Below are 23,881 nucleotides of genomic sequence, written 5' to 3'. Positions count from 1 at the left end.
GACTGTCCTTTTACTTGTGAATTATGAGGAATAATGTTTATCTGAAGCATGGTTATAATCTTTAGTACACTTTCCCAGCTGAAATAAAAACCGTTGCGATGAAAAATCATCAACCTGAAACGTTAAAATTCTTTCTCTCTGCAGATGCTGCCTCACCTGCTGAACATTGCTAGTACAGGATTTTTTGTTTTACTTTCAGATTTGCAGCATCTGCTGTATTTCACTATGTAGTGCATCAACTGGGGAAGGGAAGGGACTAGATTACCATAATTCATTATGATTTTTGTGCAAGTAAAAAAAAAACGTATGATGGTAGAGCAATGAAAACAAAATACATAGTAGATTAGATGGGTTAGTATGGCCCGGAGTGTTCGATAAATGGATCATATCTCTGCACTGTTCTTAAGTTAGGAGAACATTTTCTCAATTCTTCCCATGAGCAATGCATTAAATAGAGAGTAATTATATATTTGCATATTTCATCCGAATGTTTCTTTGCAATAGTTTCTCCTTCACATCCTTGAAATGAGTACAATCCTGAGAAAACAAGATTTTAATAGAATATGGCATAGGAGCAAAGCCTTCTTTCTCATGATTTTAAATTTCATCCAGGATATTCTACTGAAGAGTGCATTTCCAGTTATGCTGTTTAAAATTCCCCAAAATATTGATGTCTGCCTTAAGAGCTCATTTGACTTTGAACAAGACGTTTGTATAATTCCCTTTAGTAGCCGAGCCTTAGTAAATTGCAGCAGGAAGTTATATTTGTGTTAGGCTTTGGGGTAGAATATTAGAATACTGCTTATAGGTCTATCATCACATTACCAAAATTGCTAGTATGCAAGATTGTACAAAAGACATTTACAAAAATGTTGCCCATAGAATTAGAGCTGTGAGGAAAAATGAAAAGACAACGTTTTATTTCGAGCAGAGGAAGCATTGTGGCGAGTTAATTGAAACATATAAAATTATAATGGATATGGACAGTGAATGGAAATTGACTAATTATTTTAGCAAGGGGTCCTTATTCGGGTGCATAGCTGTACTGTGATTGCACAAGAATTAGAGTGAAGACGAGAGGAATTTTCCATCACTCAGCTAGCGGGCATTGGGAACTTGCTCCCTTAAAGAATAGTAAATATGGGAGCCTTAGTATTGAACTAAAAATTAGGAAGTTTGAGAAAGATTGGGATGTGTTGTTCCAATGGATGAAAAATTGATTAGGTCAGAAAGCATATCTTTGGCCCGCACAAAGACAATCAATGATATGACCTCCTTCTGTTCTGTAAATCTCTCGTATAGAATGGTTCTGTGCAGCACCATTCAGTTACTACAGATGTCAAAGTTTTCCTAGGGATACCACACTGAAGAATCATTTACAGTTTGTTAAGTGAACAATTTCACAGAATCTGATAGGAATTACCTCCTATCAATCAAAATGGCTGTACCAAAAATCAATAAGCTCTAGCCTGATCCCAGAATTGCCCATAAAGTCCTTTGTTGTGTTAAGCCTTTCAACAAAAACTTGGTTTAAGGGAGTTTGACCTCTGCATTAGGAATCCACCATTTTGGTTTTTCAATCAATTAAGAAAGCGGAACAGTGACGCAGCAGTAGAGTTGCAACCTCACAGCACCAGAGACCCAGGTTCAATCCTGACTACGGATGCTTTCTATGTGGAGTTTGTACATTCTCCCTATGACCGCTTGGTTTTCTCCTCCCACATTGCAAAGACGCACGGGTTTGTGGGTTAATTGGCTTATGTAAATTATTCCTAATGTATGGAGACTGCGAAAGTGGGATAACATAGAATGGTTAGTATGTACTCGGTGGGCCAAAGGGCCTGTTTCCAGGCTGCATCTCAAAACTAAACAAATCTAAAAGCAAAAAAAAACAATTGAACCTGGCCCACTGGTTAACCTAAATGTATGTTTGATAGGCCTATTATAATATGCCAGATATTTGCACTCTTGATGCATACAATAAATTATTAATGTTGCGTTTAAAAGAAGATATTTCGTTTTTCAGGCTTCCAGTTCAAGTCTAACCACTTCAGATGATGATGATGAAATCAAATGTGAGAAGAAAGGCTACATTTGTGCCGTCTGTCTGGATATTTTCTTCAGTCCATACATGTGCTACCCATGCCATCACATCTTTTGTGAACCCTGTCTTCGGACCCTTGCAAAGGACAACCCGACCAGTACGCCGTGCCCTTTGTGCCGCACCATCATCACAAGAGTCTATTTCCAAACAGGTACAAAGCAAAATAGAACCTGTAATTTCAAAATATACGTTCCATGAGAGAGACTTGGAGAATTATTTTTCTTCCAATATCACAGCCTCTTGCTATAGATCAGTGAAACCATGGATAAAATGTTTAAAATATGGGTTATAGCATTCCTGCACATGTAGCAAGGAGAAACCTCACAGAAATTTTCTCCCCGTTTCTTTTACAAGTACTGTCCGCAATAGAATCTTTTTTCAGTGTCTCCATGAAATTGAACAAATATTGATGTTAAGAAACCTCCGGTCTGATAACATTGCATGGGTGCAAGTGATCACTGCTCTGAGTGTGCCAGAACATTCAGGATTACAATGAAGTTAAAGAATTTAAATATTTTGTTAGGTCACCGGTTTGTTTGAGCACCCATATACAGAGCTCTGGGTTGACTTAAGGATCATAAGCCAGAGTGATTACTATACCCTGAGTATTGTTACTTGGCCTGCATCATCCAGTTTTAAGGTCATGCGTCATAGAAGAGCATTTGGCTTAACAAGACATTTTGCTATCGTTCTTGACAAACCCGAGAAGTTACCCTGCCTCCGGTCAGTATCCAATCATAACAAACCATAGCTTTGATTCAATCAATCAATATCACATCCTCTCAAAGGTCATTGTAAACAACAGACCTGTTATTGAAAGCCACATTTCATCTGGTGCCCAGCTGTGTTCACAGACCTATTAGCAATCCCTGCATTACTGCAGAGCTTTCTTATTCTAGGAACAAGTTTGTGGCTTCTTTAATCTCTTTTGCATCCTGTGGTTATTTCAAACTCTGCCTTTCTGGAGCCAGCAGAGCAATTGTCTTTCCCATTTATCTTCATTTGTATTGTCATGGATGTTACTCCAAAGACTGCAGTAGTCCACTTGACATCATCAGAGAACATTCCTGTGGGCTGTTTGTTTGCTATTGTTTGTCACCCTCCCAGATCTGACCTCTTTAATAGGGCAGGGCTATTTGCTCTACTGCAAATATGTTTTATGTCAGCTGCAACCATCTCATGTACCACAAAATATTCTCTAATCTTTGAGGCCCACACAACCCGTCACTTCAGTTAGCTTCATGTATTACTCTATTACTGTGCTGAGGTCAAGGACTTTAAATCGAATTTCCGGTTGTGAGGAAGATTTCTTTCATTTGAAAAAAAACTCGCATTTCTGTGTTACTGATAAATTTCTATCAGTTTATTTAAGAATAAAAAGACAAATGTTGTAATTTAATCCCAAACCAAATGCATTTAAACTTTTGAATTAATACCCTCAAATATGTCTGCGAGTGGCTCTGACATACATTTAACATTTTCATTAGAATTTATTCCCATGTTGAACAGCCATTTACAAAATTTCTACTTGAGGATTTGCAACGATTGACAAATTGTGATTGGCAAAGGTATCACTGCAATTTCACAACTACTTCAAGTGGTGAAATGCTCTTAAATATTACCCCATTACTGTTAATTTCCATCAGAAAACAAATGGCCAACTGGCTTTGAGAGTTGTTTTGATGCGGGGTCAGTCTGTAACCATCAAACAGCTAACATATTACATTATAATGGTTCTTACATTCAAACCTAACTTTGAATTCACAACATTCAACTTTTGACATGCTCATCCCAGAAGTGTTTGGCTTTCAGTGTTTAGGTTTTTTAGCTTAGAGATACAGTGCGGAAACAAAGTCTTCGGCCCACTGAGCCCACAATGACCAGCGATCCCAGCACACTAGCACTATTGGGACGACAGATTGCGCAATGGGCTAAGTGTTCGGCTGGCAACCGGAAGGTAGCCGGTTCGAATCCCGCTTGGAGTGCATACTGTCGTTGTGTCCTTGGGCAAGACACTTCACCCACCTTTGCCTGTGTGTGAATGTGTGTGAGTGATTGGTGGTGGTCGGAGGGGCCGTAGGCGCAGATTGGCAGCCACGCTTCCGTCAGTCTGCCCCAGGGCAGCTGTGGCTACAGAAGTAGCTTACCACCACCGAGTGTGACTGAGGAGTGAATGAATAATGCGATGTAAAGCGCCTTGAGTATTAGAAAGGCGCTATATAAATCCCATCCATTATTATTATCCTGCACACACTAGAGACAAACCTGTACATCTTTGGAGTGTGGGAGGAACCCAGAGATCCCGGAGAAAAGCCACGCAGGTCACGGGGAAAACGTACAAACTTCGTACAGACAGCACCCGTAGTAGGGATCAAACCCGTGTCTCTGGCGCTGTAAGGCAGCATTCTACCACTGCACCACTGTGCAGCCCTTAGGGACCATATCAAGTTGATTGGAATTATTATTTTAATTGGATGTATAAATAAACAGTAAATTATGTTTCTTCCACCAACTTAATTATCACATATAAAACAGAATTAAAAGAAACATGAAATTTAATTCATTTTGAGAAGAAGAATGAGGGGAGGGAATACAAATCTTTGAAAAGGGTGTATCAACAGAAAAGCAAGTGAGTTTACATACACAAATCTTTGAAAATGGCTGGGTAGTTAAAAATGCGTAGGAAGGAAGTACAGATGCTGGTTTAAACCCAAAATAGCCACAAAATGCCGGAGTAACTCAGCGGGACAGGCAGCACCTCCGGATAGAAGTAATGGGTGATGTTTCGTGTCAAGACCATTCTGCAGACGGGTCAGTCTGAAGTGATAAGTAATAAGGTGACTAGAACAGTACAAGGAATGAATCAGCAAGACTATGATGCAGGGCTTCAGAAAATAAATGATCTTATAACAGTGGTCATGCAAACAATTGTTACATTAACCTTACACATTAATTCACATTACATAGCCCCAAAACCAACCTAAAAACAATATCTGTCACTTAAACCTTCCTAATGTTTATATACTAAATCATATCTGTGTACTTGCCATTAGGATTTATTAACATAATTTAGAATATTATTTTGATTTTCCCCATGAATCAACTGTGGACAAGTGAACTCTAAAATGATGTGCAAGGAAGAAAGTATGAAAAGAGCTGAGGAATGTGGCATTTTATAAAATATTTGCAATTAGGATGTAGATCTTAATGGCATGATCCTTATTTGGTGGATACCTCTAATGGTCTTTAAGGAAATGGTGGACAGCAGCTTTATTGGCTCAGTCACAGATTCATATAGCACAGAAACAGGCCCTTTGGCCCAACTCATCCATGACGACCTAGATACCTCATCTAAGATAGTCCCATTTGCCTGCGTTTTGCCCATATCTCTCTATCCCTTCTTTGTGAAAAAGTTGCCCCTCAGGTTCGTATTACATTTTATCCCTCTCACCTTAAACCCATGACCTCTGATTTTTGATTCCCCCTCCCTGCTTAAAAGACTCTGTGCATTCACCCTATCTCTTCCCCTCATGATTTTATACACTACCGTAAGATCACCCCTCATCCTCCACTGCTCCAAGGAGTAAAGTTCTTCCCTGCCCAACCTTTCCCTGTAACTCAGGCCCTTGAATCCTGGAAACATCTTCATAAATCTTGTCTGCACTCTTTCCATCTTAATGACATACTTCATAGAACATATGACCAAAACTGAACACAATACTTCAAATTCGGCTTCACCAATGTCTTGTACAACTGTGATATAACGTCCCAACTTCTATACTTAATAAATAAATAATTCTATACTCAATATTATATTCTTTGCATTTGTGGAGGAAAAGCCCCTCCAACTGTGCTATTAGGTTAAAAGTTATAGGATTCTGATCCAACGCCAAAGGAGAGACCCCGATATATTTCCAGATCTGGATAATATGTAATTTGGAAGTGATCTTGCAGATGGTGATATTCCCAAGTGCTTTCTGGCTTTAGTATGCTGCTGTTGTAAAAGGTGAATGCCTGTACATTGTGAGTGTATAGAGAAATGGAATACCCAAGATAGTGAATGGATTGATAATCAGGAGCATTGAAACTGAATATATGAATATGTACAATAGGTAGCCTATACGCTTGAAAATATTTATTATCCTTTACATTTAAAGACACATTTAAGCCACTGTGATTGCAACAGTGAGTGTGGTATGCCAATGAAAACCTTCTGCAACCAAATCAGCAGCGACTTTAAATTTTTTGTTTCTTTCAATGAAATTGACTTCTTCGTCCCCCACATGAAATGCCTGATTACTGTTTTATATGGTTGCATAGTCACCAATCCAACCTGATCATTCTTCCTGTATGATCCTGCATGAGGGCCAGCAGACTATTTAACAATGAAGGTATTGTTGTCCCATCTTGTCTATCGGCAAATTCATTGACACGTTCAGCAAAACTTCAGCAAAAGTCATGTTCATACTGGGAATATGAACTATGGCCAAATTCTTTTCAGTTAGTCATGGTGTCAACTCCTACTGCCATGTCCCATCACAACCACAGCTGCTGTCTACTAATTAGGACAAACTGCAGATTGACCTTGAGATTCTCAACAGTCAGCTGCTTGTTGCCTTGGCCATCTCTGACTTTAGGAGCTGAAGCAATTTCACCAACCTTCTCCATTCCATCACAAATATGGTGCAAAGCTAGACATCAGCTTTGATGAAATTCCCTTCAATTTTTCCCTTTCTATCATTTTGGATGTGGCTTTCCTTCATTGCTCAGTTCTCCACAACAGCAAAACGAAGCTGAGGATTTGGTGACATTTTAATTAACACTCTTTTTACTTCAGAGACTGACATACAAACATACATAACTTTTAATTAACAACAACTTCTAATATCCTTTCTTCTTTTCTGCTTATAGAATTGAACACCACTATGAAAAGTTTATTCTCTGAGGAGTATTTAGTCAGAAGACAAAGCTTTCAAAAAGCAAGCTGTGCAAAGTGGCCATTGCCTAGCTGCAGGAGACTGATCAAAGTCTTAGGGGGTAAGGAAATGCTTCAATGTCTCAACATTTTCTGCACAAACAACTGGGTTTTCTAAGCACAGTTTAGATCCAGTTACTGAACATTTATTTTGAAAAATTAAGGAATGAAAAGAAACAACATAGGTCTTAATCAAGAAAAAATGTTCATAATGGTTTTTATGTTGTGATTTTTAGATCAAATAAACAAGTTGTTGACTACAGACATGTATTGCAATGCAACACCATGCATATGACCACATTAAGATTTAATATAATAAATCAGGAAAATTCTGTTTTATTGAGTTAATGAAAATAAAGTAAAATATATACTTTTACAGAAAAAAGTGAAGATACACTCAAATTTTAATAATGAAAACACTTCCACAAATGCTATATTTACTGCAGACCATTTTGCAGCAATCTTAACTATTCCCTTCCATGAACTTTGTGTGAAGCTGAACTTCACAATTTGCATATATGGTGTTGCTTCAGATCACATCATTCCATCAGTAATTTAACATCTATAACCAACAGATGTTGCCCTTATGTCAACTGAAAACTTCATCTGTGTCATTGTCACAAGTAGTTTTCACACTCCTAACTGCCCTTAATTGGCCTAGGCCCATAGGCTTAAGGTCACCCAAAACACTGCAGCCTTTATCTTACTTGGCACCCCATGCTCTCTGACAAAAACGGACTCCCAGTTAAATACTATTTTTAAATGTTCAAGTTCTATCAGACTGTAGTCTCACCTTGTCACTCTATCTCCTCTAGCCCCATAATCATATGAGGGATTTGTGATTCTTTAATTTGGGGTTTGAGACCATCACCTGTTTTAATTGTTCCACAATGACACAGCATTCAGTTGTTTCACAATTCATCAGAAAATAAAGACATTGAAAAGAAAATATTGTAATTATTATCTCAAACATTTAACTTTGTTACCATTCTATGAAGAAGGTATAGAGGTCTGAAAATTAACATCCAGGTCCATGAACAGCTTCTTCCAAACAACCACCAGGCTATTGAACACTATAAACTACAACAAAACTTTGCACTAGGCCGGAGTCAGCAAGGGTTTGTGAAGGGGAGGTCTTGCCTGACAAATTTGCTTGAATTCTCTGACGAAGTAATTTCCACTCATGGGAGAGTCCAGGACTAGATAGCCTCAGAATTGGACATTTTAGGAAGGAGATGAGGAGAAATGTATTTAGTCAGAGGGTGGTGAATCTGTGGAATTCCTTGCATTAGAAGGTTGAGGAGGCCATCAGTAGATATTTTTAAGGCAGAAATAGTTATCAGAGATTATGGGGAGAAGGCAGGAGAATGGGGTTAGGAGGGAGGGATAGATCACCCATGATTGACTTGATGGGCCGAATTGCATAATTCTACCCCTATTTATTTGTTGAACAGGTACTTTGACCCCTATAAGGTCATATGACCTTATAACTTATGAAATACAAACTGCTTTGGTTGTACTGGGGACTTTAGGCATTGGTTTGTTTTTGCAGTATATTGGGGGTTTTTAATGATTGCAATTCTTCTTGTTCATTATATTATCTACTGAATACTGTGATTACAAACCTGTCTTGCTGCTGCAAATAAGAATGTCACTGTTCTGTTTCTCCACATATGACAATTAAACACAAAACTAACTCAAACTCTCTTGACTTTTAATACCCCACCATCGACACCATTGACCAGAGACATACAGGACTGGGCTTCTGTAGCTACAAGAGTAGTTAAGAGGCTGGGTTAACCCAATAATTCCACTCCAGAATCCTCAAATCCATTCCACCATCTACAAGGCGTAAAACAGGATGATGAAAAATACTTCCCACTTGCACGGGTGACTGCATTTATTATGGGGAACAAGGAAATGGCAGACGAGTTGAACAGGTACTTTGGATCTGTCTTCAATACGGAAGACACAATCAATCTCCCAGATGTACTAGTGGCCAGAGGACCTCGGATGACGGAAGAAGTGAAGGAAATTCACATTAGGCAGGAAATGGTGTTGGGTAGACTGATGGGACTGAAGGCTGATAAATCTCCAGGGCCTGATGAGAAAACAGGGAATTATAGACCAGTTAGCCTGACATCGGTGGTGGGGAAGATGCTGGTCAATTATAAAAGATGAAATTGCAGTACATTTGGATAGCAGTAACAGGATTGTACTGAGTCAGCATGGATATACAAAGGGGAAATCATGCTTGACTAATCTTCTGGATCTTTTGAGGATGTAACTTGGAAAATGGACATGGGAGAGCCAGTGGATGTAGTGTACCTGGACTTTCAGAAAGCCTTTGGTAAGATCCCACATGGGAGATTAGTGGGCAGAATTAGAGCACATGGTATTGGGGGTAGGGTACCGCAGCTATTTACAATATACATTAATGATTTAGATGAAGGGATTAAGAGTAACATTAGCAAATTTGCAGATGACACAAAGCTGGGTGGCATTGTGAACTGTGAGGAGGATGTTATGAGGATGCAGGGTGAATTGGACAGGTTGGGTGAGTGGGCAGATGCAGTTTAATGTGGATAAATGTGAGGTTATCCACTTTGGTGGCAAGAACAGGAAGGCAGATTATTATCTGAATGGTGTCATGTGAGGAAAGGGGAAGTACAACTTGATCTGGGTGTCCTTGTTCACCAGTCACTGAAAGTAAGCATGCAGGTACAGCAGGCAGTGAAGAAAGCTGATGGCATGTTGGCCTTCATAACAAGAGTTGAGTACAGGAGCAAAGAGGTCCTTCTACAGTTGTACAGGGCCCCAGTGAGACCACACCTGGAGTATTGAGCGCAGTTTTGGTCTCCAAATTTGTGGAAGGACATTCTTGCTATTGAGGGAGTACAGCGTAGGTTCACAAAGTTAATTCCCGGGATGGCGGGATTGTCATATGTTGAAAGAATGGTGCGACTGGGCTTGTCAATTCTATGGATGGCTTTTAAGAGAGAGTTAGATAGATCTCATAAAGATAGCGGAGCCAATGGTTATGGGGAGAAGGCAGGAACGGGGTACTGATTGTTCACAGCCATGACCACAGTGAATGGCGGAGCTGGCTCAAAGGGCCGAATGGCCTACTCCTGCACCTATTGTCTATTGTCTATTACACTCAACAAATACACTCAACAAGCTTAACATCCAGAGCAAGGTCACCCACTTGATTGGCACCCACCCATACATATTTGCTCTCTCTGCCACTGCCACACAGTGATTTCAAGAGTGTTTAATTGCCACATGTACTGTCAATGGAACAATGGAACAATGAAATGTTTATTTGCAGCCACATAACTGGCCCATAAACACAATACACATAGATAGTGTATAATAACCAAATAAAACACAAAATTAATAACCAGTGCAAAGATTTCCTGAAGTTCTTAGTGCAACCAAAGATAGTCCATGTTTCATAGTTGAGGTCAGTGTTGTGTAGTGTTCAAGATGGTTGTTGGGAAAAGGTTATCCTTGCACCTGGTGATCATGCGTAAAATGATATTTCTGTACTGTCCTCCTTTCAACCACCTGCCACTTAGATCAACCTTTCAGTCATTTGCTTTATTGTATACTTATGTGTCTCAGTTCAGATTGTCTTTTAGAACCCTCAGAAATGCCTTGGGCCATTTTAGTATTTTAAAAGGACAATATAAATCAAGTTGTTATTGTTGAGTCATTCTTTTAGCATATTAAATCAACAGAGTTAAAATCAGAAACCAGGCTGGTTGGTGTACACACCAATAAAGGAACCTTTGTTTAGTAGTGTTTAGTTTATTGTCCAGTGGAGAAACATTTTGTTGCGTGCTAACCAGTCAGTGGAAAGACAATACTTAATTACATTCAAGCCATCCACAGTGGACAGATACATGATAAAGAGAATAACTAACATTTGGTGCAAGATAAAGGCCAGTAAAGCCCGATCAAAAATAGTCCGAGGATCTCCAATGACGTAGATAGTAGCACAGGATTGCACTATAGTTGTTTGTCCGAGGATCTCCAATGATGTAGATAGTAGCACAGGACTGCACTATAGTTGTTTGAAGGATGGTTCAATTGCCTGATAACACTACAGATAATTTGGGCCCTTGTGATATTTCCTCCAAACCTATTCCTATTCTTAGCCCACAGAGCCCTAATACATAGAAGTCACAAAAAAAGTTTTATTTTCGTAGGACGATTTGATCGCTATCTTTATGTTACTAACCTTGTGATAATTGTGTGTCACAGTTTAACTAAGAAAGGACAAATCTCACACATTCTATGACAGTAAGCTCCGAGCTAATGACCTGTGAACGTACCATAATGGGCTAATTAGATTTGGTTACTCACTACAAGCATGTTAATCTGTGTTTATGTCAAAAACATGATGGTTGGAAGGAGAAGTCATTATCGAGCAAATAAAGGAGACCAAGAGTGAAAAACATGATCTTGTGGCTTATTTATTTTTATTTTTTCAGTGAATTGATTGCAGGTAATCTAGAATATATAAAGGCTGCAATTCTGTTGCAATTTTAAACCCTTCAACAATAACAAAAAAACATGTTTACATGAAATGCAGTAGTCTTAAGTGTTTACCATGGTACAGGCTGCTACTGCATTTATCCATAAAATATCAAATTCAATACAATGTCCCTTGGTGTGAAGTATGGGTAGACTTAAAATGCTCTTGGAGTAGCCCATCTAATGGTCCTCTGGTACTGAGGAAAAGATTTAGGTTAACGTAGACATCCATCGTGTCCATAAGACAACATGAAATTATGCCAGACACAAGGAATTGCTGATACTAGAATCTGGCGTAAAGCACAAAGTGCTGGAGCGGGTCAGGCAGCTTATATGGAGAAGATAGACACAAAATGCTGGAGTAACTCAGCTGGACAGGCAGCCTCTCTGGAGAGAAGGAATGGGTGACGTTTCAGGTCGATACCCTTCTTCAGATTTTTACAGATGCTCTCTAAGTTAAGATTATTTTTAGGTATAAGGTCACCAAGAAGCTCATCTCCAAAGCCTTTTGACTACTCAGAAATAATTAAGTCACTGTGGAAAGTGGTATGCCAATAAAACATTTGGTACTAAATTATGTTTTAAACACCATTTTCAGTTACATAAAGAGTGTCACTCACTGATGGTGAACTGGCTGTTTGTTAAAATGACTGGAGGTGCCAGATTTTTCTCATGCCTGAGATAATGAAATGAAGAAAGTCATTGAAAGAAAGAAGGATGTTGCTTCAGTGGGGATAGTTGAGTAAACTCCAAGGAATATCTTGTTTAAATACCAATTCATACTTGGATTTTGTCTATCATAATTATTGTCAAACCAAATTCCAAAAAGTACAATCAAATTTATCGGCAAATCCACTGTTCCATGAAAATAAAAAGCTGGAGCACTGAAAGTGATGTCTAAATGAATGGTTTCATTGAGGTGGCAGTAGGTGACGGAACTAATTCAATTCTGCTCTTTTGAATTAAAAAGTTGCATTTGCAAATTATTCAATTTTCCTTTGAAATTCATTGATTTGGAAAGTAGTGTCTGTGGTGAAAATACCGTATTCAGACTCTCAGTAATCCTGATTACTATAATGTGCTGCCTTCTTGAATTACACCACCTTGACACCTCAAAATATTTCATCTTTCAATGTCATTTGGTCTAAATGCGAAAATTGTGGTCCAAACAGCACAGTGGGAGTACCTTAATAATAATAATAATAATGGATGGGATTTATATAGCGCCTTTCTAATACTCAAGGCGCTTTACATCGCTTTATTCATTCACTCCTCAGTCACACTCGGTGGTGGTAAGCTACTTCTGTAGCCACAGCTGCCCTGGGGCAGACTGACGGAAGCGTGGCTGCCATTCTGCGCCTACGGCCCCTCCGACCACCACCAATCACTCACACACATTCACACACAGGCAAAGGTGGGTGAAGTGTCTTGCCCAAGGACACAACGACAGTATGCACTCCAAGCGGGATTCGAACCGGCCACCTTCCGGTCGCCAGCCGAACACTTAGCCCATTGTGCCATCTGTCGTCCCTTCATTATATGAGTCAGGCTGGTGTAAGACTTGGACTTATTGCCTATGGTGGTAGGCATAACAAGTTTGGGAGAAACTGTCAGAGTAGACTGAGCAGCAAACTGCCACGTACTTAATAGATTGTACACCATTGCAGTCACTTGAAGGTTTAGTTTAGTTTAATTTAGAGATAGAGCATATGCCCTTAGGCCCACTGAGTCGTCACCGACCATCAATCACCCATATACTAGTTCTGTGTTATACCACTTTGCATCCTACACACTAGGGGCAATTTATAGAAGCCAATTAAGCTATAAACCTGCACTTCTTTGAAATGTGGGAGGAAACCAGAACACCCAGAGAAAACCCACAGGGAACATTTACAAACAGCACCTGTAGTCAAGATCAAACCCAGGTGTCTGGTGCTGCGAGGCAGCAGTCCTACCACTGCTCACCGTGTAGATGGAATGAATGGTTAGGGCAGTCAATTATTTGGTTCTTCTTCCCACCTTGCTTCCTGCAAAGACTCTATCCCCTACTCCCAATTCCTCTGTCTATTCCACATCTGTGCCCAAGATGAGGTGTTCCATATCAGGAGATGTCCTCATTCTTTAGGGAACGGGGGTTCGCCTCTTTCATTATAGATGAGGCCCTCACACGTGTCTCCTTGGTACCCCGCAGCTCGCCCTTGTTCCCTCCTGCATAGTCGCAACAGGGACATAGTCCACCTAGTCCTTACCTTTCACCCCATCAGCCGTCGCATACAAAACATAATTCCCCCAACATTTCCAACGGGATCCCACCACTTGCCACATCTTTCCATCTCCATCCCTTTCCGACTTCCGCAGAGACCATTCCCTATGCAACTCCCTGGTACCTCATCCCTTCCCACCCAAACCACCACCTCCCCAGATACCTTCCCCTGTAACCCCAGGAGATGTAACACCTGTCCCTATACCTCCTCCCTCGAGTCTGTCCAGTGACCCCGACAGTCCTTTCAGGTTTGGCAGAGGTTCACTTGTACCTCCTCCAACCTCATCTATTGTATCCCTTGTTCAAGATGTGGACTCTTATACATCGGAGAGACCATCGTAGTCTGGGCGATCGTTTAGCTGAACACCTTAGTCCGCCTGGGCCTACCTGATCTCCCAGATGCTAAACACTTTAATTTTCCTTCCCATTCCCATACTGACCTTCCTGTCCTTGGCCTCCTCCATTGTCAGAGTGAGGCTAAATGCAAATTGGAGGAACAGCATTTCGTATTTCGCTTGGGCAGCTTACAACCCAGCGGTATGAATATTGATTTCTCCAATTTCAAGTAACCCCTACATTTCCCTCTCTCTCCATCCCTCCACCACCCGTCACTCCAGCTTTCACTCTCATCTAGCTACAGCTACAGCTAACAATGACCTGTTTCCTTTATCATTGTTACTTTTTGGCATATCTTTCATTCATTTGTTCTATACCTCTCTACATCATGGTCTATATCTCGTTTCCCTTTCCCATGACCCGAAACTCCAGAGGCTGCCTGTCCCGCTGAGTTACTCCAGAATTTTGTGTCTATCTTTGAGTTATTTGGTTGTCTCTAACAGAAATGGTAAAGAGGGGATACTTTTCCAAGTAACAACCACATGGCTATATTTAAGAGGGAGTTAGATGTGGCCCTTGTGACTAAAGGGATCAGGGGGTATGGAGAGAAGGCAGGGATGGGATACTGAGTTGGATGATCAGCCATGATCATATTGAATGGCGGTGCAGGCTCGAAGGGCCGAATGGCCTACTCCTGCACCTATTTTCTATGTTTCTATGACGTGCAGGAGATCTTGTTGTTACACCTTTCTTCCATTTGTCTTTTTTAGGGAGAGAATGTGTGTATGGGAAGTGCTGTTTAAAATGCCTCAGCAAGTTGGAGCAGTCTACTTTGTAAATGTTATTGCCACTGTTGGTTGGTTGCTTGTTTCAGTTTTGTCTATCTTTTTTTTTATAGACATTTTATCACGGGTTTAAGTCAATGGTGGTGCTGAAGTCGGCAATAAATAAAACTCATGCATCACAATTCAAAGGCTCTTTTCATCAACTAGGAACTACCACATGTTGTAATCTCCAGGAGGTTTATATTGTGGTGCATAAAATACAACCTTGTTAATCCACATAATAATCTCTGGCCTCTTCTTCAGCACATAGCTAGAAGATGCTTTTATCCCACATAATAATAAATAATCATAAACGTTATTTCGGACTCAAGGTCCAGACAAGGGACAACATTACATAAAAATACATTGCATATAAAAACATCATAAAATACATATAAAATCTTAGTATATCACTTATAAAAGCATCATAAATTATATATTAAAAAAACACAATACATGAATTAAAATCCAGAATAAAAAAGAATGATCAATGTCCTACAACAAAACAGCGATACCAGTGTCTCCACAACTGGGATTCGTAGCATGTAGTGCTAAACCTTATGTTTGACAAGGCCACAATAATTACATTTTTAGCGTCATTTATCCTGCAAATTAATAGTAAGATTAAACGAGAATTTACCAGTTTGAAGTTTGATCTGTATTTTATGAGGAGGAACGTTGAGGGAATACGTGAAGAACCCGCTTCCAACGCATGCGTGTCATTCTTCAAAGCAGCGGTGTGAGGTCACAGAAACTATAATGACCTAACATAGTAAGATTATCAAAGAGATACCAGTTTTTGATATGATCATAGGCGGGTGGGAGCGGAGGGCACGTATTCCCTCAACGTTCCTCCTCATAAAATACAGATCAAACTTCAAACTGGTAAGTTCTCGTTTAATCTTACTATTTTACTTCGGAGTCATGTGAGTGACTACGTGAAGATTTCAAAGCTCTGTGACCTCATGCCGTGGAACGAGTCCATGCTTCACAACTGCCTTGGGTATTGGGAGAGAGTATCATTAGCAATTTTAGACACACTTATACAAAGACTTGTGTGATATAACGAGAAAATAAATTTATTAATTGAAATCATAGCCCTGTAACCCTTCGGGCAAATTATAATATTGAACGGAAAATGCTTTCCGAAAATGATGATGGCTCCAAAACTGGTTTATTATAAAACCTTTGGAAAGTCCTTTCGGATGACCATCCTGCTATTCTGAGGATTTGGTCCGTGGGTACCTCCAGAATTTTTGCTGCGGATGTTGCTGCAGCCCTGGTGGAATGAGATTTAAAAACATTAGTGTCTATTCCTGCCATCTTTAGGACACATTTGAGCCACCTTGAGATAGTTTGGGTCGTGACCCTTTTGTGCGGTTTCTTGTAAGAAATTAACAAAGCCATTTCCTGACCTCGAATGCTCTTAGTATATTCCATGTATAATTGGATATGTCTTGCTATACACAGACGTTCGTCATATGGATATGCCATAAATTCAATCACTTGACCCGATGAACCTGGTCTGTTTTGTTTTATTAACTCATGTATGACAAACACCAGTTTCTCTGGTGAGATGATCAAGGAGTCCAGGCTCAGTTTGCTTAATGACTGGACTCGTTGTGCAGTAACTAACGCCATGAGCATAACCATCTTCATGGTCAGTTTCTGCAGTGATAATGCTGTTATGGGCGACCAGCTCCTCAGCATGTTCAAAACGACACCCACATCCCAGATTTTGGAGTACCTGGTTTTAGGGGGATTTGCATTGAATATGCCCCTCATAAGTTTTGTTACCAGGGGGTGCGTTCTCCACCGTGTGCCGCTCCGTTCCTTGTGATAGGTAATTGGAGAGTGCACTTCTGGCACTATTGATGGCACTGTAGCCCAATCGTTTATCATAATGGAGGTTTGTTAAGAATTCCAATACGGCCGGAATGTTCTTGGCCCTTTGGTCGAGGTTGTTGTCAAAGCAGTATATGCCCCATTTCTTGATGTGTCCGAGGTACTGCTTCCGTGTTGACAGTCTTTGTGCGGATGTGATGAGATTCATCGTCCTGTCTGACAGCCCCATGCCGTGTAGTGGGTCTTTCAGACTCTACAAATCAACAAATCCATAGTCTTATGGCATGGGTGACTGCCCCCCAGTTACTGGATGAATTAATAAATTCGGGCTATGTCCAATAATGGAACATGGTTCTAACACCATCCCCTGTATGACCGAATACCACGGTTGAGTAGGCCAATCGGGTACTATGAGAATCCCAGATGCCGAATATTGTTGAATTTTCCTTTGTACCCGATTGATGAGGCAGAATGGGGGAAAAGCATAAAAAACGCCATTTCCCCCAATGCAGTGAGAAAGCATCTGTAGCTTCTGCCCCAGGGTCTGGTTCCCAGGACACATACCTTAGTAATTGGTGATTCAACCTGGACGCAAAAATATCAATATCTGATCTACCATATTTTGCTGTAATTTCAGCAAATACATTTTTATTTAACATCCATTCCGTGTTTTCATTAAATTTGCGTGACCTGGTGTCTGCCACTGAATTTAGCTTACCTGGTAGGTATGTTGCCGATATCCAAATGTTTCTTTGGATACGCCATTTTGTAATACCATAGACGGGTTGTCAATAATGATGAGGTTGGAGCAATACCTAATGCTATGTTCCCACCACTGTAGTTCAATTATAGCTTCCGTAGGCAGCTCCATAGGTCTATCAAAATGACCTTTGTTAAATTTGAGTGCTCTAATTTTTGCTCTTTGCAAATTTTGATAATGTAATGGCCCAAAATGTGTGGCCGGGAATGTAGCCACAATCTTCCCAATTATCCGGCCTACCCGTCTAATGGAGGGTCTGTTGGTGTTAAGAAGCTCGCTGCAATCCTCCTGTAGGGCTGCGGCTTTATCTATTGGTAAAGTTTACAATTTACACTTAACTACCGTCTGTGTTCCCCTCTGATGGGTACTGTATAGTATGCATCTTTTAAGTCAATGCTTGCCATATAGAAACCAGCTGATACTAATTCTTTAGCAGTGATAAAGGTATCCATCTTAAAATGAACATATTGAACGAATGTGTTCAGTGTCTTGGCTTCTTCGTCCAATTTCTTGACCTGTTTGGACAAGTCTTGCCCAAACAAAAGGGTTGAGGTTTTAACGGCTCTTTGTTTGCAAATTGTTGCGTATTTGGGATCCAGTGTCGGCTGAATAGCAGCCTTCCGCATGCTATTCAGCTCATATTGTACATTACAAAACAGAGCTAGTGCGTCTTGGTGGCCTTTAGTTTGCTCTGTTTTGTCCAGGGTGCGGATGTAAGCTGTGATCCCTGCCGTAAGCCCCTTTAAGGTTTTCTGGATTTTGAGGTCCTGGTTCCTGATGTCCCTCCCCATATGCTTCCAAATGCATTGGTTGACACTGGGGATTTGTAATGCATCACAGTTACCAGGTGGCAGATGTCTGGCCAGTGTCTCTGTGAATATTTGTTGTTGGAGTTGATGGCCAGACATGTAATTAATACTGGCTGCCATCCTGGAATCCAAGTCTGCCCCTGTTTGACTTGGTTTGAAGTAATCAGCCACCATGTCCAGCAGTGTATGTTTTTCTGCAGATTCAGGATCATGGGAAGCTGTGTGATCAGGGTCTGGCCCATCAGGGTCCTGCCCACTCTCCTCCGAAGAGGTCGAGATTTCAGGGGGTCCCTCACGGGGTACCCATATGGGGCTTGCCTGCCCACTGTGGCTAGTCTCCACATTCATGGGACTACCACTGTAAAGGAGCTCCCCCAGCAGCTCCTTTAGACGGTCTCTATGTTGAGCTGCACTTGCTATTTTTGGCTGCTCCCATTCCTGCAGCCTTTCAGCAGTGTGCTGCTCTTCTCTGTATCCCCGCTGTTCCCGTCCCCGGTACTCACGGGTGCTGGTTTGCGGGCTTTCCTCGTCCCGCCGCTGGCCACACCGGTCCTGACTGTCGGTCCACGTCTGTTCCCGGTCAGCTGTTTCTCTTGGCTGCTCATAGCGGGTTTGTTCCGTCTCCCGCACCCGTTCAGCCCTGGTCCGATATTGATACGGGCTGGTCGCCCGCTGCTGCTCCAAGTCGGGCTTTTCTAGATGGTGCGTTTTCGTTTGAACTTTGCCTCCCGGCCGGGAAGTAAGTTTCGTCGGTGCCAGAATGATTTCTGGCCCAGCTGATTCCTCTACCAAGGCCTCTAGAGCCGACGGCTGCTGTCTCTGCCGTTCATCCACGTTTACAACGCGTTTCTCGGGCAGCTTTTTAGCAGACCGCTTCCTTTTTACTCTCCATTTGTGTAAACTAAAAATGCAGAGTCCTTACCTGCCTTTTGCTGGTCCTTTTATCTTCTCCCGTTACTGGGGGACGTCCTCCCCCCTCCTGTTGACTCGTGCAATGCGTGTAGCGATATGACACGCATGCGTTGGAAGCGGGTTCTTCACGTAGTCACTCACGTGACTCCGAAGTAAAATTTATATTAATGTGACTCAAGTTATGTGAAGAACATAAGACTCCAGGCGTTTGTTGCCGACTAATTTGATTCATGAAATTCTATAGGCTGTCTTTCAATTATTTCTGCATTTTTAAATGCACTTAAATATTTTACATCATTGCAACATATTTTGAAAATAAACATTTTGAAGTGCTCTGTAGATATTGAATAATATACACCTTCGAATGACTGAGGCAGTTCTGATGTGAAATTGTATTAACTTTAAAGTTTGTGTTGATTTGAATCAGTGAAATTGGATTTTGTTATTTGTGATCTGTGATCCAAGGGCTCAATCTCTATCAGATGAGTGAGGGGAGGTGGGTTGGGCAGCATTCCTGCTGGCCATATCAGACCACATCCAATGTTTGGAATCAAACCTCAGTATATGTGTACCCTGGCCACGCTCTCATTTCACCTGTGCCATTGGGTATGGGAGCCTAAAACTGTAACTTCCAGGTTCAGGAGTCTATCTATGTGTCTGTCTGTCTGTCTGTCTGTCTGTCTGTCTGTCTGTCTGTCTGTCTGTCTGTCTGTCTGTCTGTCTGTCTGTCTGTCTGTCTGTCTGCCTATTCTGTCCCTCTCTCCCCCCCCTCCCTTCTATCCCCCTCTCCCTATCCCTCTCTCTCTCTCCCTCTCTCTCTCCCCCCTCTCTCTCCCCATATCTCCATCTCTCTCTATATCTCTATCTATGTTTTTTGTTGTTGTTTATAATAGTGTTTACAGAGTACTATATTTACACATTTGTTGTGCTGCTACAAGTAAGAATTTCATTGATCCGTTTCGGGATATAGTTGTGAATCTGTGGAATTCTCTGCTACAGAAGGCAGTGGAGACCAATTCATTGGATGTTTTCAAGAGGGTGCCAGATATAGCTCTTAGGGTTAAGGGAATCGAGGGATATAGGGATAAAGCAGGAACGGGGTACTGATTTTAGATGATCAGCGTTGATCATATTGAATGGCAGTGCTAGCTCAAAGGGGCCGAATGGCCTACTACTGCACCTATTTTTCTAAGTTTCTAATAAAACACCCATAACCCTTCTCTTGAATCTTTGGGTCGTAGCAGTCATCCTATTGTACCCTGACCAATAGCCAGAAACACCCATGGTGCAGCTGCACCCGACGGGAAATAAATGTAGGGGCCCAGAGGCCTTCAAGACATAGCAGGTATTATTTTAAAGAGGGATGATCAAAGAGAAATGACAAAATTCATGAGATGACGTAGTAAGATCAATTTTAACTTGTTGATTTTTTAATTCAGTTCACAATAATTAAAACAAATTTCTAACTAGCATTTTTTTAAATCTGTAAATCCCGTTACTCTGAAGTAAAAAGGGAAAATGCTGGAAATTCTCAGCAATCGACAATAGACAATAGGTGCAGGAGTAGGCCCTTCGAGCCAGCACCGCCATTCAATATGATCATGGCTGATAATCCCCAATCAGTACCCCATTCCTACCTTCTCCCCATATCCCCTGACTCCGCTATCTTTAAGAGCCCTATCTAGCTCTCTCTTGAAAGTATCCAGAGAATCGACCTCTACCAGCCTCTGAGGCAGAGAATTCCACAAACTCACAACTCTCTGGGTGAAAAAGTGTTTCCTCATTTCCGTTCTAAATGGCTTACCCCTTATTCTTAAACTGTGGCCCCTTGTTCTGGACTCCCCCCACATCGGGAACATGTTTCCTGCTAGAGCGTGTCAAAACCCTTAATAATCTTATATGTTTCAATAAGATATCCTCTCATCCTTCTAAATTCCAGAGTATACAAGCCCAGCCACTCCATTCTCTCGGCATATGACTGTCCCGTCATCTCGGGAATTAACCTTGTAAACCTATGCTGCACTCCCTCAATAACAAAAATGTCCTTCCTCAAATTTGGGGACCAAAACTGCACACAATACTCCAGGTGTGGTCTCACTAGGGCCCTGTACAACTGCAGAAGAGCCTCTTTGCTCCTATACTCAACTCCTCTTGTTATGGAGGCCAACATGCCAACACATTAAACTGCATCTGCCATGCATCTGCCCACTCACTTAACCTGTCCAAATCACCCTGCATTCTCATAGCAACCTCCTCACAGTTCACACTGCCACCCAGCTTTGTGTCATCTGCAAATTTGCTAATGTTTCTTTGAATTCCTTCATCTAAATCATTAATGTATATTGTAAATAGCTGCAATCCCAGCCTCACTAGTCACTGCCTGCCATTCTGAAAGGGACCCGTTAATCCCTACTCTTTGTTTCCTGTCTGCCAACCAATTTTCTATCCAGTCAGCACTCTACCCCCAATACCATGTGCGCTAATTTTGCACAATAATCTCCTATGTGGGACCTTATCAAATGCTTTCAGAAAGTCCAGGTACACTACATCCACTGGCTCTCCCCTGTCCATTTTCCTAGTTACATCCTCAAAAAATTCCAGAAGTTTAGTCAAGCAAGATTTCCCATTCGTAAATCCTGTTACTGCTATCCAAATGTGCCGCTATTTCATCTTTTATGATTGACTCCAGCATCTTCCCCACACCGATGTCAGGCTAACTGGTCTATAGTTCCCTGTTTTCTCTCTCCCGCCTTTCTTAAAAAGTGGGATAACATTAGCCACCTTCCAATCCACAGGAACTAATCCTGAATCTATACAACATTGGAAAATGATCACCAGTGCGTCCACAATTTCTAGAGCCACTTCCTTAAGTACCCTGGGATGCAGACCATCAGGCTCTGGGGATTTATGAGCCTTCAGTCCCATCAGTCTACCCAACACCTTTTCTGTCTAATGTGGATTTCCTTCAGATCCTCCGTAGTGAAGATGGATCCAAAGTACCTGTTCAACTCCTCTGCCATTTCCTTGTTCCCCATAATAAATTCACCTTTTATTATGGGGAACAAGGGTCCAACTTTGTTGGTCTGGCAGCTTCTGTGGAAAGCAAGACAATGAACATTTCAGATTGAAACGTTGTCTGTTGCTCTCCCACATACGCTACCTGATCTACTGAGTGTTTCCTGCAGTTTCTGCTGTTATTTAACTTTCTAACCATGTTTTTCTCTGTAATGTTTTCATTACAGATTGAAAATGAACAATAATTGAATCGGCGTCACGCAGAAAGAGGTCATGTGGTCTATTGAGTGCACACTGATACTTGGCTAAGAGGCATCAGTTCTTAAATGTTATTGTTGCTTTATAAATGCCTGTTCTCTTAAGGCCTAGACTGCTCTGCTGTTTAATGTACCAGATTTACTGCTCTCATTTGTATAAGACTACTGAGTCCATATGTCATAAACGTTGTCTTTCTCACAGGTTTTGGAAGACGTCCAGATCCTGTTGCAAGAAGACAATTCCCTCATGGTGCCTACAGGCTGGATTTTGAAGATGACAATCGTGGCTGGAGATTTGATATGGACATGGTTATCATATATATCTACTCTGTCAACTGGGTCATTGGCTTCATTATTTTTTGCTTTCTTTGCTACTTTTTTTTCCCATCATTTTGAATGGGGGTTTTATAGGACTGGTAACATGATAATAATTCAACCACATCATGTTGATCAGTAAGCTTAGAAGAGATTTTCTGAAGTATTGCACAATAAATAATGTCCAGGAATATGATGATGCTTGAAGGATTGAATTAACCATATTCTTTCCAGCTGTGATTACCTTCTGTAGTTTGAACCAATAGCATTCAAATTCAAGCTACCGTAAGTGGAGTCTGCAGTGTGTAGCCAATGCAATTGATCGAGTACTGTTTTTTTGAAACTGAACTTTGTTCAAAAACTCAAATGTAACCAACTCACAACATGATTTATTTATTCAATTGATGCGGCTTTTGGTGTTTTGATTCATTGTGAAGAAGATATTATATCCAGGCTAATATGGGTAGTAACAGGGAATAGTGCAGAATGCATTCCATACAAAGCAAGAATTGCATATGGTTCCAGACAAGTGTATTAAACCGTTACAATCATTAAGCAAAAAACAATGTGCTGGAGGAACTCAGCAGGTCAGAAAACATTTGTGGAGGAAATAGACAAGATGTTTCATGTCAAGACCCTTCGTCAGACTGATTCGAGTCGAGGAGGTAAAAGCTAGAAAGGAGAGGTGAGGGTGGGACAAGGCCTGGCAATTGATAAGCTGATGAAATGTGTAGGATTGAACTGCAGATGCTGGTTTAAATTGAAAATAGACACAAAAAGCTGGAGTAACTCAGCGGGACAGGCTGCATCTCTGGAGAGAAGAAATGGGTGACGTTTCGGGTCGAAACGTCACAAATTCAGACTGAAGAAGGGTCTCGACCCGAAACGTCATCCATTCCTTCTTTCCAGCGAAGCTGCCTGGCC

The 23,881-nt window shown here is 41.1% G+C and overlaps 1 protein-coding gene across 2 annotated transcripts in view; it reads left to right on the top strand.

Annotated features, from left to right (window-relative positions):
• rnf180 (ring finger protein 180) overlaps nt 1–23,358 on the top strand; it is a 134,331-nt gene extending 110,973 nt beyond the window's left edge. For both annotated transcript variants that reach the window (XM_033029949.1, XM_033029939.1), the window contains 3 exons: nt 2,027–2,255; nt 7,016–7,141; nt 22,845–23,358. In XM_033029949.1, the coding sequence (XP_032885840.1) occupies nt 2,027–2,255; nt 7,016–7,141; nt 22,845–23,038 (549 nt within the window). In that variant the 3' untranslated portion in view covers nt 23,039–23,358. The remainder of the gene's footprint in view (nt 1–2,026; nt 2,256–7,015; nt 7,142–22,844) is intronic.
• Nucleotides 23,359–23,881: the final 523 nt, after the last annotated feature.

The sequence above is a fragment of the Amblyraja radiata genome, chromosome 1 (genome assembly GCF_010909765.2).
Source record: "Amblyraja radiata isolate CabotCenter1 chromosome 1, sAmbRad1.1.pri, whole genome shotgun sequence".
Classification (NCBI taxonomy): Eukaryota; Metazoa; Chordata; class Chondrichthyes; order Rajiformes; family Rajidae; genus Amblyraja; species Amblyraja radiata.
Note: the sequence above shows the minus strand (reverse complement) of the source record. Positions and strands in the feature narration are given on the sequence as shown.